A 24077-nucleotide genomic window follows, 5' to 3' on the forward strand; every position below is an offset into this window, starting at 1 on the left:
GCCTAGGCCAAAATCCACCTCTGCAAAACTGCTTGCATCTTATAAATATAAAACAACAACACCCTCCTTCATTTATATCACAGCTACCAGTGTATCATATACATATGTCACATGACCCTACTGTGGTTATAGCCACAGCTGCTAAGAGAAACACCACAGTGAGAAACACCACAGTTATACCCATAATTACATGCATGTGAGTTATGTCACTGTGCCTTCCTTTGATGCCAAATAGCAACAGCTTGTGGTAATAACTAAAATTACTCATTTATTTCCTATAAATATTGCTCCGTGCCCTCTTGTGGTCCCACTACTTTGTACAATGCTCTTTTGTGTCTGTGTGTTTCTGATAGATATACCTGTAACTACTACATTGGGCCAGATTAAAGTGGAGCACAAAATATTGCTTATGCGAGCGTGATTTTTGCACTCCACTCAAATGTATACTGGTATTACAAGTTAGGTGCAATGCGAACACGACCTCGCATTCACATTGAAAGGAAGCTTTGCGCTCACGAGAGCATGCTTTCATAGGCTCAAATGGGAGCTCGTTCTCATGCCGTGAGACATGGCTGAGAACCTAGCGCAGCAAAGGGGGTAAGTCGCGCAGCAAAAGTGAAATATATATGTATATGAATATATACATACAGTATATATTTATGTGTTTAGATGTGTATATACAGTACATATATTAACACATAAATATATATGTACAGTAAATAAGCATATACATATATATTTATAGAGAACACACAATTCCCATAGACCGCAATGTAAAGGTTTTTTTCTATCGCCTCACACCCGAACACTTTAATCCCTAAAAACTGCTTTTTGCAGTTATTTGAAAAATAAATAAAATAAAGATGCTTATTTTTTTTTTTTAATTCAAAAAGGAACCCAACACTTAAGTTTGGGGGCAAGTAGGGCACATTTTGAAAATTAACCAGAAATCTAATCTCTGGTTAGTTTTTGAAATGCAAATTGCTGCCTAGAGCTTGCGATAACAATAACCAGCCACTTGTATTGGCTGGTTAATTATCACGCGCCCGTAAATGGCTATGCACATAACAGGCAGTTATGGGTGGTTATGGACGGTACCATTGTAAGTTTATATTTCTATAACTTCCTGCTTCCATAGTTCCATTTACATATATGGAAGACCTACGTCTGCTAGCTTGCTTCTTATAGATAGGTCACATTACCCCCCCACCCCCTGTTGTTACAGTCGTATGCAAAAGTTTAGGCACCCCTGACAATTTCCATGATTTATAAATAATTGGGTGTTTGGATCAGCAATTTCATCTTGATCTGTCAAATAACTGAAGGACACAGTAATATTTCAGTAGTGAAATGAGGTTTATCGGATTAATAGAAAATGTGCAATATGCATCAAAACAAAATTAGACAGGTGGATAAATTTGGGCACCCCAACAGAAATATTGCTTTAATATTTAGTAGAGCCTCCTTTAGCAGAAATAACAGCCTCTAGACGCTTCCTATAGCCTGTAATGAGTGTCTGGATTCTGGATGAAGGTATTTTGGACCATTCCTCCTTGCAAAACATCTCTCGTTCAGTTTGGTTTGATGGTTGCCGATCATGGACAGCCCGCTTCAAATCACCCCACAGATTTTCAATGATATTCAGGTCAGGGGACTGGGATGGACATTCCAGAACATTGTACTTGTTCCTCTGCATAAATGCCAGAGTAGATTTTGAGCAATGTTTTGGGTCGTTGTCTTGTTGAAATATCCAGCCCCGGTGTAACTTCAGCTTTGTGACTGATTCCATAACATTAAATAAAAGAAAAATAGAAGACTGCGCCAAAGAAGAGAGTACCCACGCTCACTTCTAGTGGGAACAAGAGCCTAACAGTCTTGTTCTAAAATGCAATATACAAAAAGGGGGGGTTTGGAAGGAGCGCCTAAAATAAGGCTAAAGTGTACTTGAGGAGACTGAACAAAACCTAGCCAGTAGTGAAGAACTAATAATTAATAATTATAAAAAAGTGTGCAATTGTGTGTGAGAATAGTACAACAAATTCAAGTGATAGTGTACAAATATGTGTGGAGTAACAATGTGTAATACTAAAATGTGACGTTTCAAATGAATGTAAAGAGGTGAATGTATAAACAAAAGTGCTAATGTGTAACCATTTAGGCGCTCCTTCCAAACCCCCCTTTTTGTATATTGATTCCTCAACATTATTCTCAAGTATCTGCTGATATTGAGTGGAATCCATGCGACCCTCAACTTTAACAAGATTCCCAGTTCCGGCACTGGCCCCACAGCCCCACAGCATGATGGAAAATCCACCAAATTTTACTGTGGTTAGAAAGTGTTTGTCTTGGAACGCTGTGTTCTTTTGCCGCCATGTATAACGCCCCTTGTTATGACCAAATAACTCAATCTTTGTTTCATCAATCCACAGCACCTTCTTACAAAATGAAGCTGGCTTGTCCAAATGTGTGTTTGCATACGTCAAGCGACTCTGTGGCGTGTGTGCAGAAAAGGCTTCTTCCGCATCACTCTCCCATACGCTGAATTGTTGAACGATGCACAGTGACACCATCTGCAGTAAGATGATGTTGTAGGTCTTTGGAGGTGGTCTGTGGGCTGTTTTTGACCATTCTCACCATCCTTTGCCTTTGCCTCTCCGATATTTTACTTCTGGCCTTAACAAGAACTGTGCCTGTGGTCTTCCATTTCCTCACTATGTTCCTCACAATGGACACTGACAGCTTAAATCTCTGCGATAGCTTTTTGTAGCCTTCCCCTAAACCATAATGTTAAACAATCTTTGTTTTCAGGTCATTTGAGAGTAGTTTTGAGGTCCCCATGTTGTCATGAGTCAAAGAGAACAACAACTTGCAATCGGCCACCTTAAATACCTTTTCTCATGATTGGATGCACCTGTCTATGAAATTCAAGGCTTAATGGGCTCACCAAACCAATTGTGTGTTTCAATTAATCAGTGCCAGGTAGTCACAGGTAATCAAATCAACAAAATGACAAGGGTGCCCAAATTTATGCACCTGTCTAATTTCATTTTGATGCATATTGCACATTTTCTGTTAATCCAATAAACCTAATTTCACTACTGAAATATTACTGTGTCCTTCAGTTATTTGATAGATCAAAATGAAATTGTTGATCCAAACAAGCAATTTTTTATAAATGAAAATCATGGAAATTGTCAGGGGTGCCTAAACTTTTGCATACGACTGTATATATCCATGACTATCTATTTATATCTCATTGACATTACACAGCAACCTTTATTATTGCCTTTGAGAAAGCCAGGAGGCGAAACGCACATCAGGCGATTTCTCTGACCTTTTATGTACTCATCTATGGTGTTAAATAGCTGTTGAGAGGTATGTGAGAATCTGAGTCATTTTTGCAGAGATTTGGTGCACGGACCCAACCAGTTTTAATAATTGTACACTACCTAATGAGAGTTAAGAACTTAATTTTGGAAGACTGTGTCCTCTTAGCTTATGGAGGGTACTTTTTACTCAGTGGCGTGTGTACAATGGGACAACCGATGCTAATTGCTCCATAACTGCACTCAGACTCACTGCATATTTGTGATATAAATTGGAATTTGAGGTGTACTTAATAAATCTCATATCCAGTGTGGCCTTTTAAAGGGTATTTAATTGTTTTTTATAATCATTTTTTATCGTCATGGAGAATAAAATGTTTGTTTTATATATACCAACGGTCCTTCTAACTGAGCACCTCCCACCACTTTTGGTGGGTTGACTTGTATATATTGTGTACTGCACCCAGGTGGTAAATCGCCATAGAACAGGCTAACAATCGTATTGAGCCAGTTGTTCGTTCCTGTGAGTGTGCTTCTCTCTGTGTATATTTAGACTGTAATAGGAGGGATCAGACTGATATACTACAGGAAAGTTCTTCTCTGTGAAAAGCATTACTGGGCTAAAAGAAGCTGCACCCAGGTGGTAAATCGCAATAGAACAGGCTAACAATCGTATTGAGCTGGTTGTTCGTTCCTGTGAGTGTGCTTCTCTCTGTGTGTATTTAGTCTCCCGATGGGAAAAAGGGGGAACCAGACGTGGACTCCTTGCTCAGTGTGCTTAGAGGAATATGGCTACACCTCACTGAGGAAGCCCAATGAAGGCTGAAACGGTCGTCTGGGGTTGCTGTGTTCCTTGCTCAGAAAGGAATTGCCTGGTATTTTGGCGCTGGACTGACTGTAATAGGCGGGATCAGACTGATATACTACAGGAAAGTTCTTCTCTGTGAAAAGCATTACTGGGCTAAAAAGCTGCACCCAGGTGGTAAATCGTTATAGAACAGGCTAACAATCGTATTGAGCCAGTTGGTCATTCTTGTAAGTGTGCTTCTCTCTGTGTGTATTTAGTCTCCCGATGGGAAAAAGGGGGAACCAGACGTGGACTCCTTGCTCAGTGTGCTTAGAGGAATATGGCTACACCTCACTGACGAGGCCCAATGAAGGCTGAAACGATTGTCTGTGGTTGCTGTGTTCCTTGCTCAGAGAGGAATTGCCTGGTATTTCGGCGCTGGACTGACTGTAATAGGCGGGATCAGACTGATATACTACAGGAAAGTTCTTCTCTGTGAAAAGCATTACTGGGCTAAAAGAAGCTGCACCCAGGTGGTAAATCGCCATAGAACAGGCTAACAATGGTATTGAGCCAGTTGTTCGTTCCTGTGAGTGTGCTTCTCTCTGTGTGTATATATATATATATATATATTATACCTGTAACTGTCTGCTTGTTTCCGGTTTATATTGCAGAGTGAGTATAACCATAACTCTCTACTTCTTAATATTGTACATTCCAAACTCTCAAATCTGTTTATTTTCTGTTTTACGGCCCTTGATACACATTTTTTTAACATTGGAGAGATTACAATGCAAACACCATTTCCTTATTTGAAAAAGATAATGAGCTAGATTACAAAGTGGAGCGCTAATTTATTGGATGCCTGTAAATGGGCAAATTCGCCCGTTTACGGACGCACAATAAATAACCAGCCATTACAAGTGGCTGGTTAATGCTACTGTGAGCTTGCGGTAGCAATTAGCACTCTGGTTAATTTTCAAAATGTCTCCCAATTGCCCCGAAATTTAAGTGTAGTGTTTGTTTTTATTAAAAAACAAATTTAGCAGGGATGTGTCTGAACAGCGATCACGAGCGGTCCCACTTTCCTGAGCTCTATTTTATAATCCGATAATCCGCTGATTTTTGGATCCATTTTACAGCAAAACATCTAATTTTTACACTTTTCTGCTGCATTACTTGGTGGTGCTTAAATATAGTGACATTTGCTGTATTTGTTACACTGGAGCCCAAGACCAAACGACAGAGGCATAAAGCGGCGGCTTGCACTTTGTTGCTCTTCCCTCTTATGAATTAATACGCTACTTGTACTACCTTATCGCATTTCTCATTATAGGTATTTCTCTCCCCTTCCCATTAAAGCTAAATCCGTAAGGTGCCTGATTATGCTAAAACAAAAATAGACGGTTCAGTTTCGGCCCACACTCCATATACTCTACATCTTTTTGGTAATATAGTTTTAATTTTGCTTTACCCTTACACTAACCCCATATTGTTTTATTATAGCTCAATTATGGACCCAATAGTGGTCAGACTGGATGTTAAAGGGGACAAAAATGAGGACATTTGCACGGTGAATGTAACAATGTATACTAGACAGTGTATGTAACTATGCTAAAGTCATGTATCTCATGCCAGTGTTGTTGTTTTTTTAAATTTGTCCTCAATAAAAATAAGAGAAAAAAAAAACAACACATACAAATGTAGTATTTAAGAAAACATATTTTTAACAGCTGCACAAAGCAGTGTTTAGGGCTTAAAGTGTGCGGATGTGGGGTGTTAGAAAAAAAACAGCACTGAAATAGCGGTCTATGGGAAATGTGGGTTCCCTGTAAATATAAATGTGTGTGTATATATATATATATATATATAAATATATATACACACATATATATATATTTACACTTTGCTGCGCGTCTTAGCCCCTTCGTTGCAATAGTTCTCATGCTGTGTCTGACGACATCAGAACGAGGTTCCGATTGGAGCCTATGGAAGCGTGTTCACATTGCACCTAACTTAAAATAACAGCGCACTGAGTGGAGCGCAAATATTTCGCTCACATAAGCGATATTTTGCGCTCCACCTGTTATCTGGCCCAATATCAGATTTGAGCGGATATCTGAAAATTCGTCATGGACAGCATGGATTTCCAATCCACTCGACTCACCATTTTAATGAAATATCTACCACAAAATGGAAACATCGAATTCAAAAGCCAAAGGCAGTTCATAAATATTCAACACCCACAGATCGAATGATAATAGACATGGGCTAAAGATCTGTGCATACTCTTAGAAGAAAAACAAGATGGAGCAACCCGTGCCAACAATGGTGACTTGCCTTTTTGAGGACCATCGAATGGAACCAAAATACCCAACAATACTGAATACGTCATCATCATCAGTTTGTGAATACAATATATCGGCAGGTGCAAAATCAATACAGAGTGTGAATCTGCAATTATAGATTTGCAAGGTTGTTTCTTTCATACAGGTGCTGAGAGTCCACAATCTATTGTTCCTGGGAATTACTCTTCCTTACCACTAGGAGGAGGCAAAGATTTCCATCCCCAAGAGCAGTATAAACCCCTCCCACCTCACCAGTACCTCAGTCTTGTCTTTGCCTCAGCTGAAGGTGGTCGAAGGATGAAGATGTGCATTTGATTCTTCAGAGAGAGGGGCTCTCAGAGTTGAGGCCTGTTTCCCCTCAGAGTACAAGTTGTTTGTCGGAGGGATGTATTTGGTGTATTCAAAGTGACAAATATTTCTCCAGTGAAGATTTAGTTACAAGCCTTACCGTGGGGGTCGTAGGGACTTGTTCTTGGCTTTTGCCTGTTGGATTGTCGATATACTCCTTTTCTAGTTCCCCTGCTGTTATGTTTCAGCAGTGGTCATGGCTTCCTACAGGTTTATTTGGTCTAGTTCCATATTAGAAAATGTCCAGCTGTGTTTGACATAAAAATTAGTCATGTTTTGACTTCCGGTGGGAGGCTTAGCAAGATGGTCGCAAGTGGTAACTGCTCTGCTTGAGACCAGGTTGTTTTTTTCCTATTCTAGGATTAAATCTCCACCATCCTGCTAGCCCTTAGCAGTTTTAGCTGTTCGGGCATCTAAGGATCAAGCTTTACAACTCTTGGCCCCCGGAACGACGGAAAGTGATAGAAGAGGAGAGAGCTGTGATACGCATGGTACACAGCGCAGCTGGGGACAAAGGAATAAATATGGAAATCTCCCCAGTCGTAACAGACTTTGAAAACCAAGACATTTTAATTGCCATACAGGGCTTGCTTCTGCCAGTGTTAACCAAGCTGGAATCTACCCTGAAGACACTACTGGCCGAAACTCAGGTCGTGGATTTCTCGTCTGCGAGTCCAAAATGGTGCCACCTCTCAGCAGAACCCATTTGTAATTATGTCTGCATGACTCCTGAGGCACATCAGAGACGGCACAAGGAAGGATCGACAGGACAGCCACTGATGTCAGAGGGCTCGGGTCCCATAATCAGAAATAGCAAGGAAGCAGGACCCCTTGCAGTTATTAAAGAGGAGGCGATGGAAGCCGTGGGATCTGACTCCGAACTGCAGCGCGACCCCGACACTCACTCTTCCCCTCACCAATCATTAATGGTCGCAATTTACCGGGCTGTATGCCGACCACATGGAGAAGTGTCAATTGGAGACCCGCTGCTGACAACGACCCAGCTACAGTTTGTATTTGGAATTTAGCCGGTTGCAGACCTACCAACTCAACATTCCCTGAATACCTGGATCTTTTTGATTAACATTCAAGCTTGTCCTTCTACTTACTTGCACCGTCGGGTGTTACAGAGGAGCATACAAAGTCAAGACAACTTAGAATGTAATCACGGGATGACCCGTGGGGGGGTCGGTTAGCTCTTAACTTTCTATCTTGCTGTCTCCTGTGTATATCAGGTTAAGGCACTGACCATGGACAGCATTTAGTGGGTTAAATGTTGGGACTTGTGGACTATTAATGCTTAGAACTGGGCTCCGTTTTTTTAGGGTTAAAAGTTATCTGCCTAACTTGTTTGTGTCTGCTTTTATAGTTTTCCTTTTCCTGCCCCATACTTGAGCAGAAATGTATCTGTGTACAGTGCTATTTTACTCTGTCTCTTATGCAATTTGCCTGCCCCACACTCAACGGAACATTACACATAGGCTATTCCCCTCAGCACTTAAACGTAATATTTCTCTGTCAGCACCTGATTACATTCTCTAGAAAGCACCACAAGTATAAATGTATAAAAATTAGAGCAATCTTTTAACAGGATTGGCACATATAAGCACTTTCTTACCAAATATCTTAACCCCCCCTGAATATATCATTCAGTATTAACCCCTGCCTCAAGGAGTAAATAAAGGAAACGCCTCATACTCTAACTTTGCTGATCTTGCTCTAAATACACCTTATTTCACGCTTGTGTTCACATGAGGATATTAACTGAATCCAACTGTTTCTTTTAGCATGGTCAAGAAAATATTAATTTTGAAACGGTACATTACTCTAGCTGTAAAAGTTTTAACATTTACCTAGTAGGGCTTTATGGATAGGTTTGGTGGTTTGCTATGTTTTGTTTGACTAGGTGGTCTGTTTGCTTGATTGGTATGTTTGCTGTTGGTGTTAAAAATTGTTTGCTTAATTTTCTTGTGTCTGCACTTACACTTTCCCTCCCTCATCCACCCACTTGAGTAGAAATGCCCTATACGCAGTCTTATCCCATTTCGTCTCTTATGCATTTTGCGGGCCCCAAACGTAATGGATACATGTATTAAATGTTCCTTTTATTTTTTACTCTGACCTCTAAATCTGCGGATGCATTTTGAACTAAACTAAGGTTTTGCTAGCTGTTTTAATTGTATGAAGTACTGCAATATTCCTAGAACCGGGCTAGCAGTGTGGATGCTGCAGTGATTTTATATAACTCAGTTGCAAAGAGATATTGTTCAACATCTCATTGTTATGTTTCATACTTTAAGACAATCGGTTATTAATATAGACTTGAGGGGCGATCAGGTCAAACTGCTACAAAGGCTAACACTAGCTAATTTTGTGGATGAGACTGGTGGTTTGCTATGTGTTGTATGATTGATTAGTTGGTCTGACTGGGGTGTGTGTTAATAGTTGGTGTTAAGTTAAATAATGTTAAAAACTCCAATGTTGTGGTACAAGCAATTATTTACCAAAACGTTTGTTGATTCATCGGAAACTGTTCAGAATTACATATTATACTGTCGCAATATACTGTAATGTACTTCTTTTCACATAAGCCGCCCTGTGAGGTGAGTGATGGTGTGTTTTATAATACTGTACCCTGCATTGGCTATAAATAAAAGTTAAAAAAAAATAAAAAAAAATAGTCATGTTTTATTAAAATGGAACTAGAAAAATCTGAAAGATTGGAATCCGCCCCAATATTTTTTGTGGTTATACCCTTAGCTGCCCACTTGTTTCTGATTATATTTACAGATCCTCTTTGAGGTAAGACCCAAAAACTACCTAGGCTTTGTGCATAGAAGCCAGGTTTCTTTACTAGTGCCCTCCCATAGTCATAAATATTCCATAGTGCCCCCCTGTGGTTATACCCATAGCTACATGCTTCATAAATATTCCACAGTGCCCCCTGTGGTTATACCAATAGCTGCATGCTTCATAAATATTCCATAGTGCCCCCTGTGGTTATATCCATAGCTGCATGCTTCATAAATATTCCATAGTGCCCCATGTAGTTATACCAATAGGTGCATGATTCATAAATATTCCATAGTGCCCCCTGTGGTTATACCAATAGCTGCATGCTTCATAAATATTCCACAGTGCCCCCCTGTGGTTATACCAATAGCTGCATGCTTCATAAATATTCCATAGTGCCCCCTGTGGTTATACCAATAGCTGCATGCTTCATAAATATTCCATAGTGCCCCATGTAGTTATACCAATAGCTGCATGCTTCATAAATATTCCATAGTGCCCCCCTGTGGTTATACCCATAGCTACACGCTTCATAAATATTCCATAGTGCCCCCTGTAGTTATACCAATAGCTGCATGCTTCATAAATATTCCATAGTGCCCCCTGTAGTTATACCAACAGCTGCATGCTTCATAAATATTCCATAGTGCCCCCTGTAGTTATACCAATAGCTACATGCTTCATAAGTATTCCATAGTGCCCCCTGTGGTTATACCAATAGCTGCATGCTTCATAAATATCCCATAGTGCCCCCTGTAGTTATACCAATAGCTGCATGCTTCATAAATATTCCACAGTGCCCCCCTGTGGTTATACCAATAGCTGCATGCTTCATAAATATTCCATAGTGCCCCCTGTGGTTATATCCATAGCTGCATGCTTCATAAATATTCCATAGTGCCCCATGTAGTTATACCAATAGCTGCATGCTTCATAAATATTCCATAGTGCCCCCTGTGGTTATACCAATAGCTGCATGCTTCATAAATATTCCACAGTGCCCCCCTGTGGTTATACCAATAGCTGCATGCTTCATAAATATTCCATAGTGCCCCCTGTGGTTATACCAATAGCTGCATGCTTCATAAATATTCCATAGTGCCCCATGTAGTTATACCAATAGCTGCATGCTTCATAAATATTCCATAGTGCCCCCCTGTGGTTATACCCATAGCTACACGCTTCATAAATATTCCACAGTGCCCCCTGTAGTTATACCAATAGCTGCATGCTTCATAAATATTCCATAGTGCCCCCTGTAGTTATACCAATAGCTGCATGCTTCATAAATATTCCATAGTGCCCCCTGTAGTTATACCAACAGCTGCATGCTTCATACCAACAGCTGCATGCTTCATAAATATTCCATGGTGCCCCCTGTAGTTATACCAATAGCTGCATGCTTCATAAGTATTCCATAGTGCCCCCTGTGGTTATACCAATAGCTGCATGCTTCATAAATATCCCATAGTGCCCCCTGTAGTTATACCAATAGCTGCATGCTTTATAAATATTCCACAGTGCCCCCTGTAGTTATACCAATAGCTGCATGCTTCATAAATATTCCACACTGCCCCCTGTAGTTATAGCAATATCTGTGGTGTTTATAAATATTCCACAGTGCCCCCTGTAGTTATACCAATAGCTGCACACTTCATAAATATTCCATAGTGCCCCCATGTAGTTATACCAATAGCTGCACACTTCATAAATATTCCACAGTGCCCCCCTGTAGTTATACCAATAGCTGCACACTTCATAAATATTCCATAGTTTCTTCCTGTGGATATACCCCTGACGGCTCACTTGTTTCTTATAAATAATACAAAATGACCCATATTTATACATATGCCTATTAGTTTATAAAAACGATTACACTGCAACCTATTGTGATACCCATAACTACCACTTTCTACCGTGCCCTCATATTTATTATAGATAGTGAACAGCACCCTCCTGTGATTATACCCATAACTCATAGCATTGTGATATATTACAGAGTAAATTGCCCTGTTTGGTTTATTCTTGCAATTTAAATAACTGACTTTGCTTTTTTAAACCAACACCCACAGTGAACATTTCGGTTCAGTTTTGGCCTTTGTGTAAATAGGGATATACACATTTAAAGGGAAAGTCAACACCAGAATTTTTGTTGTTTAAAAAGAAAGATAATCCCTTTATTACACATTCCTCAGTTTTGCATAACCAACACTGTTATATTAATACACTTTTTACCTCTGTGATTACCTTGTATCTAAGATTCTGCAGACTGACCCCTTATTTCAGTTCTTTTGACAGACTTGCATTTTAGCCAATCAGTGCTCGTTCCTAGGTCACTTCACGTGCATGAGCTCAATGTTATCTATTTGAAACACATGAACTAATGCCCTTTAGTGGTCAAAATGCATTCAGATTAGAGGCAGTCTTTAAGGTCTAAGAAATTAGCATATGAACCGCCATAGGTTTAGCTTTCAACTAAGAATACCAAAAGAACAAAGCAAAATTGGTGATAAAAGTAAATTGGGAAGTTGTTTAAAATGACATGCCCTATTCAAATCATGAAAGTTTTTTTTGGACTTGACTGTCCCTTAAGGGAAACTAATTTTACAGTGCACTATCCCTTTAATTAGTTAAGATATTGTACAGCGTCCTCCTGTGGTTATACTCAGAACTGCCAGCTTGATTACAATATATATTTCTCAACACTTCTGAAATGATCCTTATTTCTCAAAGATGTTGTGCTGGTCCCCGGTGGTTATACCATGAATTGTTTGCTTGCTTCTTATACATATTGTACTGCTCACTTTTCTAGCTGTATAACCTCTTTTATACACAAAACTACCTGCTGGCTTATAGATATTGCACAGGTTTTAACCTGAACTACCAACCTGTTTCTTTATAGATATTGGACAGCAGCTTTTTGATTCAATCTATTTGATTCAGAGATAATTAATAATAATACTGTGTTCTTTGCAGTTGGTGTGTAAAGGAGCAGATGGTGGATCTGTTGGCTGAAGGTCTCTGGACTAATCTGCTGGATTCATATCAGCCGGATATTTACGTACTGGACTGGTAATGTGTCTTGTGTACCTGCATAGCATTGCACTATGAAGACTGCAGAACATTGCACACATACTATATGCCACATGATTGCACTATGCTGATTATAGAGAATCATACTAACATGACAGGAAATTATTGCAATTAGACTTTGTAAAGGTTACAGAAAGTATCAAAACATACAGGTTGCAGAGCATCACACTGCATGACTGCAGAGCATCACATTAACTAAACTGCAGAGCATTGCACCAGCTTTATTGCTCAGCATTATATCACACAGACAGCAGAGCGTTGCACCAGCTTTATTGTTCAGCTTTATATCACACAGACAGCAGAACGTTGCACCAGCTTTATTGCTCAGCTTTATATCACACAGACAGCAGAGCGTTGCACAAGCTTTATTGCTCAGCATTATATCACACTGACTGCAGAGAGTTGCATCAGCTTTATTGCTCAGCATTATATCACACAGACAGCAGTGCGTTGCACCAGCTTTATTGCTCAGCATATCACACTGACTACAGAGCATTGCACCAGCTTTATTGCTCAGCATGATATCACACAGACAGCAGAGTGTTGCACCAGCTTTATTGCTCAGCATTATATCACACAGACAGCAGAGCATTGCACAAGCTTTATTGCTCAGCTTTATATCACACAGACAGCAGAGCATTGCACCAGCTTTATTGCTCAGCATTATATCACACAGGCAGCAGAGCGTTGCACCAGCTTTATTGCTCAGCTTTATATCACACAGACAGCAGAGCTTTGCACCAGCTTTATTGCTCAGCTTTATATCACACAGACAGCAGAACGTTGCACCAGCTTTATTGCTCAGCTTTATATCACACAGACAGCAGAACTTGCACAAGCTTTATTGCTCAGCTTTATATCACACAGACAGCAGAGTGTTGCACAAGCTTTATTGCTCAGCTTTATATCACACAGACAGCAGAGCATTGCACCAGCTTTATTGCTTAGCAATATATCACACAGACAGCAGAACGTTGCACCAGCTTTATTGCTCAGCATTATATCACACTGACTACAGAGCATTGCACCAGCTTTATTGCTCAGCTTTATATCACACAGACAGCAGAGCGTTGCACCAACTTTAATGCTCAGCATTATATCACACTGACTGCAGAGCGTTGCACCAGCTTTATTGCTCAGCATTATATCACACAGACAGCAGAGCGTTACACCAGCTTTATTGATCAGCTTTATATCACACAGACAGCAGAACGTTGCACCAGCTTTATTGATCAGATTTATATCACACAGACAGCAGAGCATTGCACCAGATTTATTGCTCAGCTTTATATCACACAGACAGCAGAGAGTTGCATCAGCTTTATTGCTCAGCATTATATCACACAGACAGCAGAGAGTTGCATCAGCTTTATTGCTCAGCATTATATCACACTGACTGCAGAGCATTGCACCAGATTTATTGCTCAGCTTTATATCACACAGACAGCAGAGCATTGCACCAGCTTTATTGCTCAGCTTTATATCACACAGACAGCAGAGTGTTGCACAAGCTTTATTGCTCAGCTTTATATCACACAGACAGCAGAGCATTGCACCAGCTTTATTGCTTAGCAATATATCACACAGACAGCAGAACGTTGCACCAGCTTTATTGCTCAGCATTATATCACACTGACTACAGAGCATTGCACCAGCTTTATTGCTCAGCTTTATATCACACAGACAGCAGAGCGTTGCACCAACTTTAATGCTCAGCATTATATCACACTGACTGCAGAGCGTTGCACCAGCTTTATTGCTCAGCATTATATCACACAGACAGCAGAGCGTTACACCAGCTTTATTGATCAGCTTTATATCACACAGACAGCAGAACGTTGCACCAGCTTTATTGATCAGATTTATATCACACAGACAGCAGAGCATTGCACCAGATTTATTGCTCAGCTTTATATCACACAGACAGCAGAGAGTTGCATCAGCTTTATTGCTCAGCATTATATCACACAGACAGCAGAGAGTTGCATCAGCTTTATTGCTCAGCATTATATCACACTGACTGCAGAGCATTGCACCAGCTTTATTGCTCAGCATTATATCACACAGACAGCAGAGAGTTGCACCAGCTTTATTGCTCAGCTTTATATCACACTGACTACAGAGCATTGCACCAGCTTTATTGCTCAGCTTTATATCACACTGACTACAGAGCATTGCACCAGCTTTATTGCTCAGCATGATATCACACAGACAGCAGAGCGTTGCACCAGCTTTATTGCTCAGCATTATATCACACAGACAGCAGAGCGTTGCACCAGCTTTATTGCTCAGCATTATATCACACAGACAGCAGAGCGTTGCACCAGCTTTATTGCTCAGCTTTATATCACACAGACAGCAGAACGTTGCACCAGCTTTATTGCTCAGCTTTATATCACACAGACAGCAGAACGTTGCACCAGCTTTATTGCTCAGCTTTATATCACACAGACAGCAGAGCGTTGCACAAGCTTTATTGCTCAGCTTTATATCACACAGACAGCAGAACGTTGCACCAGCTTTATTGCTCAGCTTTATATCACACAGACAGCAGAACGTTGCACCAGCTTTATTGCTCAGCTTTATATCACACAGACAGCAGAGCGTTGCACAAGCTTTATTGCTCAGCATTATATCACACTGACTGCAGAGCATTGCACCAGCTTTATTGCTCAGCTTTATATCACACAGACAGCAGAATGTTGCACAAGCTTTATTGCTCAGCTTTATATCACACAGACAGCAGAACGTTGCACCAGCTTTATTGCTCAGCTTTATATCACACAGACAGCAGAGTGTTGCACAAGCTTTATTGCTCAGCTTTATATCACACAGACAGCAGAGCATTGCACCAGCTTTATTGCTCAGCAATATATCACACAGACAGCAGAACGTTGCACCAGCTTTATTGCTCAGCATTATATCACACTGACTACAGAGCATTGCACCAGCTTTATTGCTCAGCTTTATATCACACAGACAGCAGAGCGTTGCACCAACTTTAATGCTCAGCATTATATCACACTGACTGCAGAGTGTTGCACAAGCTTTATTGCTCAGCTTTATATCACACAGACAGCAGAGCGTTGCACAAGCTTTATTGCTCAGCATTATATCACACAGACAGCAGAGCATTGCACCAGCTTTATTGCTCAGCTTTATATCACACAGACAGCAGTGCGTTGCACCAGCTTTATTGCTCAGCATTATATCACACAGACAGCAGTACGTTGCACCAGCTTTATTGCTCAGCTTTATATCACACAGACAGCAGAGCGTTGCACCAGCTTTATGCTCAGCTTTATATCACACAGACAGCAGAGCATTGCACCAGCTTTATTGCTCAGCATTATATCACACAGACAGCAGAGCATTGCACCAGATTTATTGCTCAGCATTATATCACACAGACAGCAGAGCATTGCACCAGATTTATTGCTCAGCTTTATATCACACAGACAGCAGAACGTTGCACCAGCTTTATTGCTCAGCATTATATCACACAGACAGCAGAGTGTTGCACCAGCTTTATTGCTCAGCTTTATATCACACAGACAGCAGAGCATTGCACCAGCTTTATTGCTCAGCTTTATATCACACAGACAGCAGAGTGTTGCACAAGCTTTATTGCTCAGCTTTATATCACACAGACAGCAGAGTGTTGCACAAGCTTTATTGCTCAGCTTTATATCACACAGACAGCAGAATGTTGCACCAGCTTTATTGCTCAGCTTTATATCACACAGACAGCAGAGTGTTGCACCAGCTTTATTGTTCAGCTTTATATCACACAGACAGCAGAACGTTGCACAAGCTTTATTGCTCAGCATTATATCACACAGACAGCAGAACGTTGCACCAGCTTTATTGCTCAGCTTTATATCACACAGACAGCAGAACGTTGCACCAGCTTTATTGCTCAGCTTTATATCACACAGACAGCAGAACGTTGCACAAGCTTTATTGCTCAGCTTTATATCACACAGACAGCAGAACGTTGCACCAGCTTTATTGCTCAGCTTTATATCACACAGACAGCAGAATGTTGCACAAGCTTTATTGCTCAGCTTTATATCACACAGACAGCAGAACGTTGCACAAGCTTTATTGCTCAGCATTATATCACACAGACAGCAGAACGTTGCACAAGCTTTATTGCTCAGCTTTATATCACACAGACAGCAGAACGTTGCACAAGCTTTATTGCTCAGCTTTATATCACACAGACAGCAGAACGTTGCACCAGCTTTATTGCTCAGCTTTATATCACACAGACAGCAGAACGTTGCACAAGCTTTATTGCTCAGCTTTATATCACACAGACAGCAGAACGTTGCACAAGCTTTATTGCTTAGCTTTATATCACACAGACAGCAGAGCGTTGCACAAGCTTTATTGCTCAGCTTTATATCACACAGACAGCAGAGCGTTGCACCAACTTTAATGCTCAGCATTATATCACACTGACTGCAGAGCGTTGCACCAGCTTTATTGCTCAGCATTATATCACACAGACAGCAGAGCGTTACACCAGCTTTATTGATCAGCTTTATATCACACAGACAGCAGAACGTTGCACCAGCTTTATTGATCAGATTTATATCACACAGACAGCAGAGCATTGCACCAGATTTATTGCTCAGCATTATATCACACAGACTGCAGAGCGTTACACCAGCTTTATTGATCAGCTTTATATCACACAGACAGCAGAACGTTGCACCAGCTTTATTGATCAGATTTATATCACACAGACAGCAGAGCATTGCACCAGATTTATTGCTCAGCTTTATATCACACAGACAGCAGAGAGTTGCATCAGCTTTATTGCTCAGCATTATATCACACTGACTGCAGAGCATTGCACCAGATTTATTGCTCAGCTTTATATCACACAGACAGCAGAGCGTTGCACCAGCTTTATTGCTCAGCTTTTTATCACACAGACAGCAGAGCGTTGCACAAGCTTTATTGCTCAGCTTTATATCACACAGACAGCAGAGCGTTGCACAAGCTTTATTGCTCAGCTTTATATCACACAGACAGCAGAGCGTTGCACAAGCTTTATTGCTCAGCTTTATATCACACAGACAGCAGAGCGTTGCACCAGCTTTATTGCTCAGCTTTATATCACACAGACAGCAGAGCATTGCACCAGATTTATTGCTCAGCTTTATATCACACAGACAGCAGAGCATTGCACCAGATTTATTGCTCAGCTATATATCACACTGACTGCAGAGCATTGCACCAGCTTTATTGCTCAGCTTTATATCACACTGACTGCAGAGAGTTGCATCAGCTTTATTGCTCAGCATTATATCACACAGACAGCAGTGCGTTGCACCAGCTTTATTGCTCAGCATATCACACTGACTACAGAGCATTGCACCAGCTTTATTGCTCAGCATGATATCACACAGACAGCAGAGCGTTGCACCAGCTTTATTGCTCAGCATGATATCACACAGACAGCAGAGCGTTGCACCAGCTTTATTGCTCAGCATTATATCACACAGACAGCAGAGCGTTGCACCAGCTTTATTGCTCAGCTTTATATCACACAGACAGCAGAACGTTGCACCAGCTTTATTGCTCAGCTTTATATCACACAGACAGCAGAACGTTGCACCAGCTTTATTGCTCAGCTTTATATCACACAGACAGCAGAGCGTTGCACAAGCTTTATTGCTCAGCATTATATCACACTGACTGCAGAGCATTGCACCAGCTTTATTGCTCAGCTTTATATCACACAGACAGCAAAGCGTTGCACCAACTTTATTGCTCAGCTTTATATCACACAGACAGCAGAGCGTTACACCAGCTTTATTGCTCAGCTTTATATCACACAGACAGCAGAGTGTTGCACCAGCTTTATTGCTCAGCTTTATATCACACAGACAGCAGAGCATTGCACCAGCTTTATTGCTCAGCTTTATATCACACAGACAGCAGAGTGTTGCACAAGCTTTATTGCTCAGCTTTATATCACACAGACAGCAGAGTGTTGCACAAGCTTTATTGCTCAGCTTTATATCACACAGACAGCAGAATGTTGCACCAGCTTTATTGCTCAGCTTTATATCACACAGACAGCAGAGTGTTGCACAAGCTTTATTGCTCAGCTTTATATCACACAGACAGCAGAGTGTTGCACAAGCTTTATTGCTCAGCTTTATATCACACAGACAGCAGAGCGTTGCACCAGCTTTATTGCTCAGCTTTATATCACACAGACAGCAGAGCATTGCACCAGCTTTATTGCTCAGCTTTATATCACACAGACAGCAGAACGTTGCACAAGCTTTATTGCTCAGCTTTATATCACACAGACAGCAGAGCGTTGCACCAGCTTTATTGCTCAGCATTATATCACACAGACAGCAGAACGTTGCACCAGCTTTATTGCTCAGCTTTATATCACACAGATAGCAGAACGTTGCACAAGCTTTATTGCTCAGCATTATATCACACTGACTGCAGAGCATTGCACCAGCTTTATTGCTCAGCTTTATATCACACAGACAGCAGAACGTTGCACCAGCTTTATTGCTCAGCTTTATATCACACAGACAGCAGAACGTTGCACCAGCTTTATTGCTCAGCTTTATATCACACAGACAGCAGAGCGTTGCACAAGCTTTATTGCTCAGCATTATATCACACTGACTGCAGAGCATTGCACCAGCTTTATTGCTCAGCTTTATATCACACAGACAGCAAAGCGTTGCACCAACTTTATTGCTCAGCTTTATATCACACAGACAGCAGAGCGTTGCACAAGCTTTATTGCTCAGCTTTATATCACACAGACAGCAGAGCGTTACACCAGCTTTATTGCTCAGCTTTATATCACACAGACAGCAGAGTGTTGCACCAGCTTTATTGCTCAGCTTTATATCACACAGACAGCAGAGCATTGCACCAGCTTTATTGCTCAGCTTTATATCACACAGACAGCAGAGTGTTGCACAAGCTTTATTGCTCAGCTTTATATCACACAGACAGCAGAGTGTTGCACAAGCTTTATTGCTCAGCTTTATATCACACAGACAGCAGAATGTTGCACCAGCTTTATTGCTCAGCTTTATATCACACAGACAGCAGAGTGTTGCACAAGCTTTATTGCTCAGCTTTATATCACACAGACAGCAGAGTGTTGCACAAGCTTTATTGCTCAGCTTTATATCACACAGACAGCAGAGCGTTGCACCAGCTTTATTGCTCAGCTTTATATCACACAGACAGCAGAGCATTGCACCAGCTTTATTGCTCAGCTTTATATCACACAGACAGCAGAACGTTGCACAAGCTTTATTGCTCAGCTTTATATCACACAGACAGCAGAGCGTTGCACCAGCTTTATTGCTCAGCATTATATCACACAGACAGCAGAACGTTGCACCAGCTTTATTGCTCAGCTTTATATCACACAGATAGCAGAACGTTGCACAAGCTTTATTGCTCAGCATTATATCACACTGACTGCAGAGCATTGCACCAGCTTTATTGCTCAGCATTATATCACACAGACAGCAGAGTGTTGCACCAGCTTTATTGCTCAGCATTATATCACACAGACAGCAGAAAGTTGCACCAGCTTTATTGCTCAGCATTATATCACACAGACAGCAGAACGTTGCACAAGCTTTATTGCTCAGCTTTATATCACACAGACAGCAGAATGTTGCACCAGCTTTATTGCTCAGCTTTATATCACACAGACAGCAGTACGTTGCACCAGCTTTATTGCTCAGCTTTATATCACACAGACAGCAGAATGTTGCGCAAGCTTTATTGCTCAGCTTTATATCACACAGACAGCAGAACGTTGCACAAGCTTTATTGCTCAGCTTTATATCACACAGACAGCAGAACGTTGCACAAGCTTTATTGCTCAGCTTTATATCACACAGACAGCAGAACGTTGCACAAGCTTTATTGCTCAGCTTTATATCACACAGACAGCAGAACGTTGCACAAGCTTTATTGCTCAGCTTTATATCACACAGACAGCAGAACGTTGCACCAGCTTTATTGCTCAGCTTTATATCACACAGACAGCAGAACGTTGCACAAGCTTTATTGCTCAGCTTTATATCACACAGACAGCAGAACGTTGCACAAGCTTTATTGCTTAGCTTTATATCACACAGACAGCAGAGCGTTGCACAAGCTTTATTGCTCAGCTTTATATCACACAGACAGCAGAACGTTGCACAAGCTTTATTGCTTAGCTTTATATCACACAGACAGCAGAACGTTGCACAAGCTTTATTGCTCAGCTTTATATCACACAGACAGCAGAGCGTTGCACCAGCTTTATTGCTCAGCTTTATATCACACAGGCAGCAGAGCGTTGCACCAGCTTTATTGCTCAGCATTATATCACACAGGCAGCAGAACGTTGCACCAGCTTTATTGCTCAGCTTTATATCACACAGACAGCAGAGTGTTGCACCAGCTTTATTGTTCAGCTTTATATCACACAGACAGCAGAGCATTGCACCAGCTTTATTGCTCAGCTTTATATCACACAGACAGCAGAGCATTGCACCAGCTTTATTGTTCAGCTTTATATCACACAGACAGCAGAGCATTGCACCAGCTTTATTGTTCAGCTTTATATCACACTGACTACAGAGCATTGCACCAGCTTTATATCACACAGACAGCAGAACGTTACACCAGCTTTATTGTTCAGCTTTATATCACACAGACAGCAGAGTGTTGCACCAGCTTTATTGTTCAGCTTTATATCACACAGACAGCAGAGCATTGCACCAGCTTTATTGCTCAGCTTTATATCACACAGACAGCAGAGTGTTGCACCAGCTTTATTGCTCAGCTTTATATCACACAGACAGCAGTGCGTTGCACCAGCTTTATTGTTCAGCTTTATATCACACTGACTACAGAGCATTGCACCAGCTTTATATCACACAGACAGCAGAACGTTACACCAGCTTTATTGTTCAGCTTTATATCACACAGACAGCAGAGCGTTACACCAGCTTTATTGCTCAGCTTTATATCACACAGACAGCAGAGTGTTGCACCAGCTTTATTGCTCAGCTTTATATCACACAGACAGCAGAGCTTTGCACCAGCTTTATTGTTCAGCTTTATATCACACAGACAGCAGAGCGTTACACCAGCTTTATTGCTCAGCATTATATCACACAGACAGCGGAGCATTGCACCAGCTTTATTGCTCAGCTTTATATCACACAGACAGCAGAGCGTTGCACAAGCTTTATTGCTCAGCATTATATTACACAGACAGCAGTACGTTGCACCAGCTTTATTGTTCAGCTTTATATCACACAGACAGCAGAGCGTTGCACCAGCTTTATTGCTCAGCTTTATATCACACAGACAGCAGTACGTTGCACCAGCTTTATTGTATGTTCAGCTTTATATCACACAGACAGCAGAGCGTTACACCAGCTTTATTGCTCAGCTTTATATCACACAGACAGCAGAGGGTTGCACCAGCTTTATTGCTCTGCTTTATATCACACAGACAGCTGAACGTTGCACAAGCTTTATTGCTCAGCATTATATCACACAGACAGCAGAACGTTGCACAAGCTTTATTGCTCAGCATTATATCACACAGACAGCAGAGCATTGCACCAGATTTATTGCTCAGCTTTATATCACACAGACAGCAGAGTGTTGCTTCACACTTTCTGTAGACTTACTACAGGGTATTGTGTAGGGTCAGATTCCTGTTTAGGCAGATGTCTACTGGTGCCTTCTACAAGATTCTGTGTCCTCTGCACTTTCCGTGCACGGCTAATCGCATGCCACACTTGGGAAGGAATAGGCAGATATATCTGAATGGTCTGAAATCTGTAATAGTTGTTATTGCTGATTTCACTGGCCACACATTGCTTTAAAATTTTGATTTTATCTTGAGTGCCAGCCGTGTTATTCCAGAACTGATATTGTGCCATACTGAGTTCAAAACATAATACAGCATGGTTTGTTGTGCCGTTTTCTTGTCTCACTCATTATAATGCATGATTTTCACACACACACACACACGCGCGTACATACAAATAAACACACACATGCACACACATTCACGAGAATCATACTAACATGACAGGAAATAATTGCAATTAGACTTTTTAAAGGCTACAGAAAGTATCAAACATACAAATAAACACACACATGCACACACACTCACGAGAATCATACTATGATTCTCGTGAGCACACGCGTACACAAACACTCATGCGCGCACACACTCATATATACAAATGAACACATGCACACACACTCACGCATACAAACACATGCATACACAAACACACATGCATGTATGCATACCCTCATGCATACAAATACACATGCACACACAATCACACACATGCATACAAACACATGCATTCACACACAATCACACGCATATGCACACAGACACATGCACACATGCATGCACACAAGCTCACGTGCAAACACACATGCTCACACACACTCATGCATACAAACACACGTAAACACACACATGCGCACGAAAACACACACATGCACAAACACAAAGCAGCACAAACGCGCAAGCACACACATATATCACATACAGCAGAGCCCTTTATCTACCATAGACAAACCATTCTGATTGTAGTTTTATACACATGTACGTGTCAGATATACAGAGCATTATTATTAGACACTGTGTCTCACTTTCTCTTTGACCCTTTAGGTACGAAGACAGCAAACTGCACAAACAGGTCTATGAGCTGCATGTAAAGTTACTGGGAGATGATAAACAGACAGTCTTAGCCCAGCAGGACCTGACCCCTGAAAATGACATGAGTGGTGACTCCAAAGGATGGAATATGGTAAGTGTCAACCTACGGACCTCTGTCAGAGTTGCCTGGAAAGGAGACCCCCTCAATCTGTTACTTTTATGTGGGATGCAGGGTACCCCCCAGTCTGTTACTGTCATGTGGGATGCAGGGTACCCCCCAGTCTGTTACTGTCCTCAGGGATGCAGGGTACCCCCCAGTCTGTTACTGTCCTCATGGATGAAGGGTAGCCCCGCAGTCTGTTACTGTCACCTAGGAGGGATAAGAGACCCCTAATCTGCCAGTATTACTTGGGAGAGATGAAGCTCCCAACTTGTCAGTGTAACTGGGGATACAGGAAACCCTCCAACCTGACAGTGTCACCTGAGATATAGGGGACCCCCAATATGCCAATGTTACCTGGGAGAGTAAAAAAAATAATTCTGGCAATGCCATCTGGGAGAAATAATCTTTAAGTGTCTGGTAGTGTCACTCAGGAGAAAGGGAACTCTTAATATGTTAGCGTTATACATTATGTGTCATTTTTCCTTCTATTCTGACGTTTGCTTTACTCTGTTTT

The 24077-nt window shown here is 41.3% G+C and overlaps 1 protein-coding gene across 1 annotated transcript in view; it reads left to right on the plus strand.

The window, feature by feature from the left end:
• LOC128666812 (glutamic acid-rich protein) overlaps window positions 1-24077 on the plus strand; it is a 42464-nt gene that overhangs the window by 18169 nt on the left and 218 nt on the right. The window contains exons 4-5 of the mRNA XM_053721607.1: window positions 12579-12674; window positions 23413-23551. Of these exons, the coding sequence (XP_053577582.1) occupies window positions 12579-12674; window positions 23413-23551 (235 nt within the window). The remainder of the gene's footprint in view (window positions 1-12578; window positions 12675-23412; window positions 23552-24077) is intronic.

Source organism: Bombina bombina, chromosome 7, assembly GCF_027579735.1.
Source record: "Bombina bombina isolate aBomBom1 chromosome 7, aBomBom1.pri, whole genome shotgun sequence".
Lineage (NCBI taxonomy): Eukaryota > Metazoa > Chordata > Amphibia > Anura > Bombinatoridae > Bombina > Bombina bombina.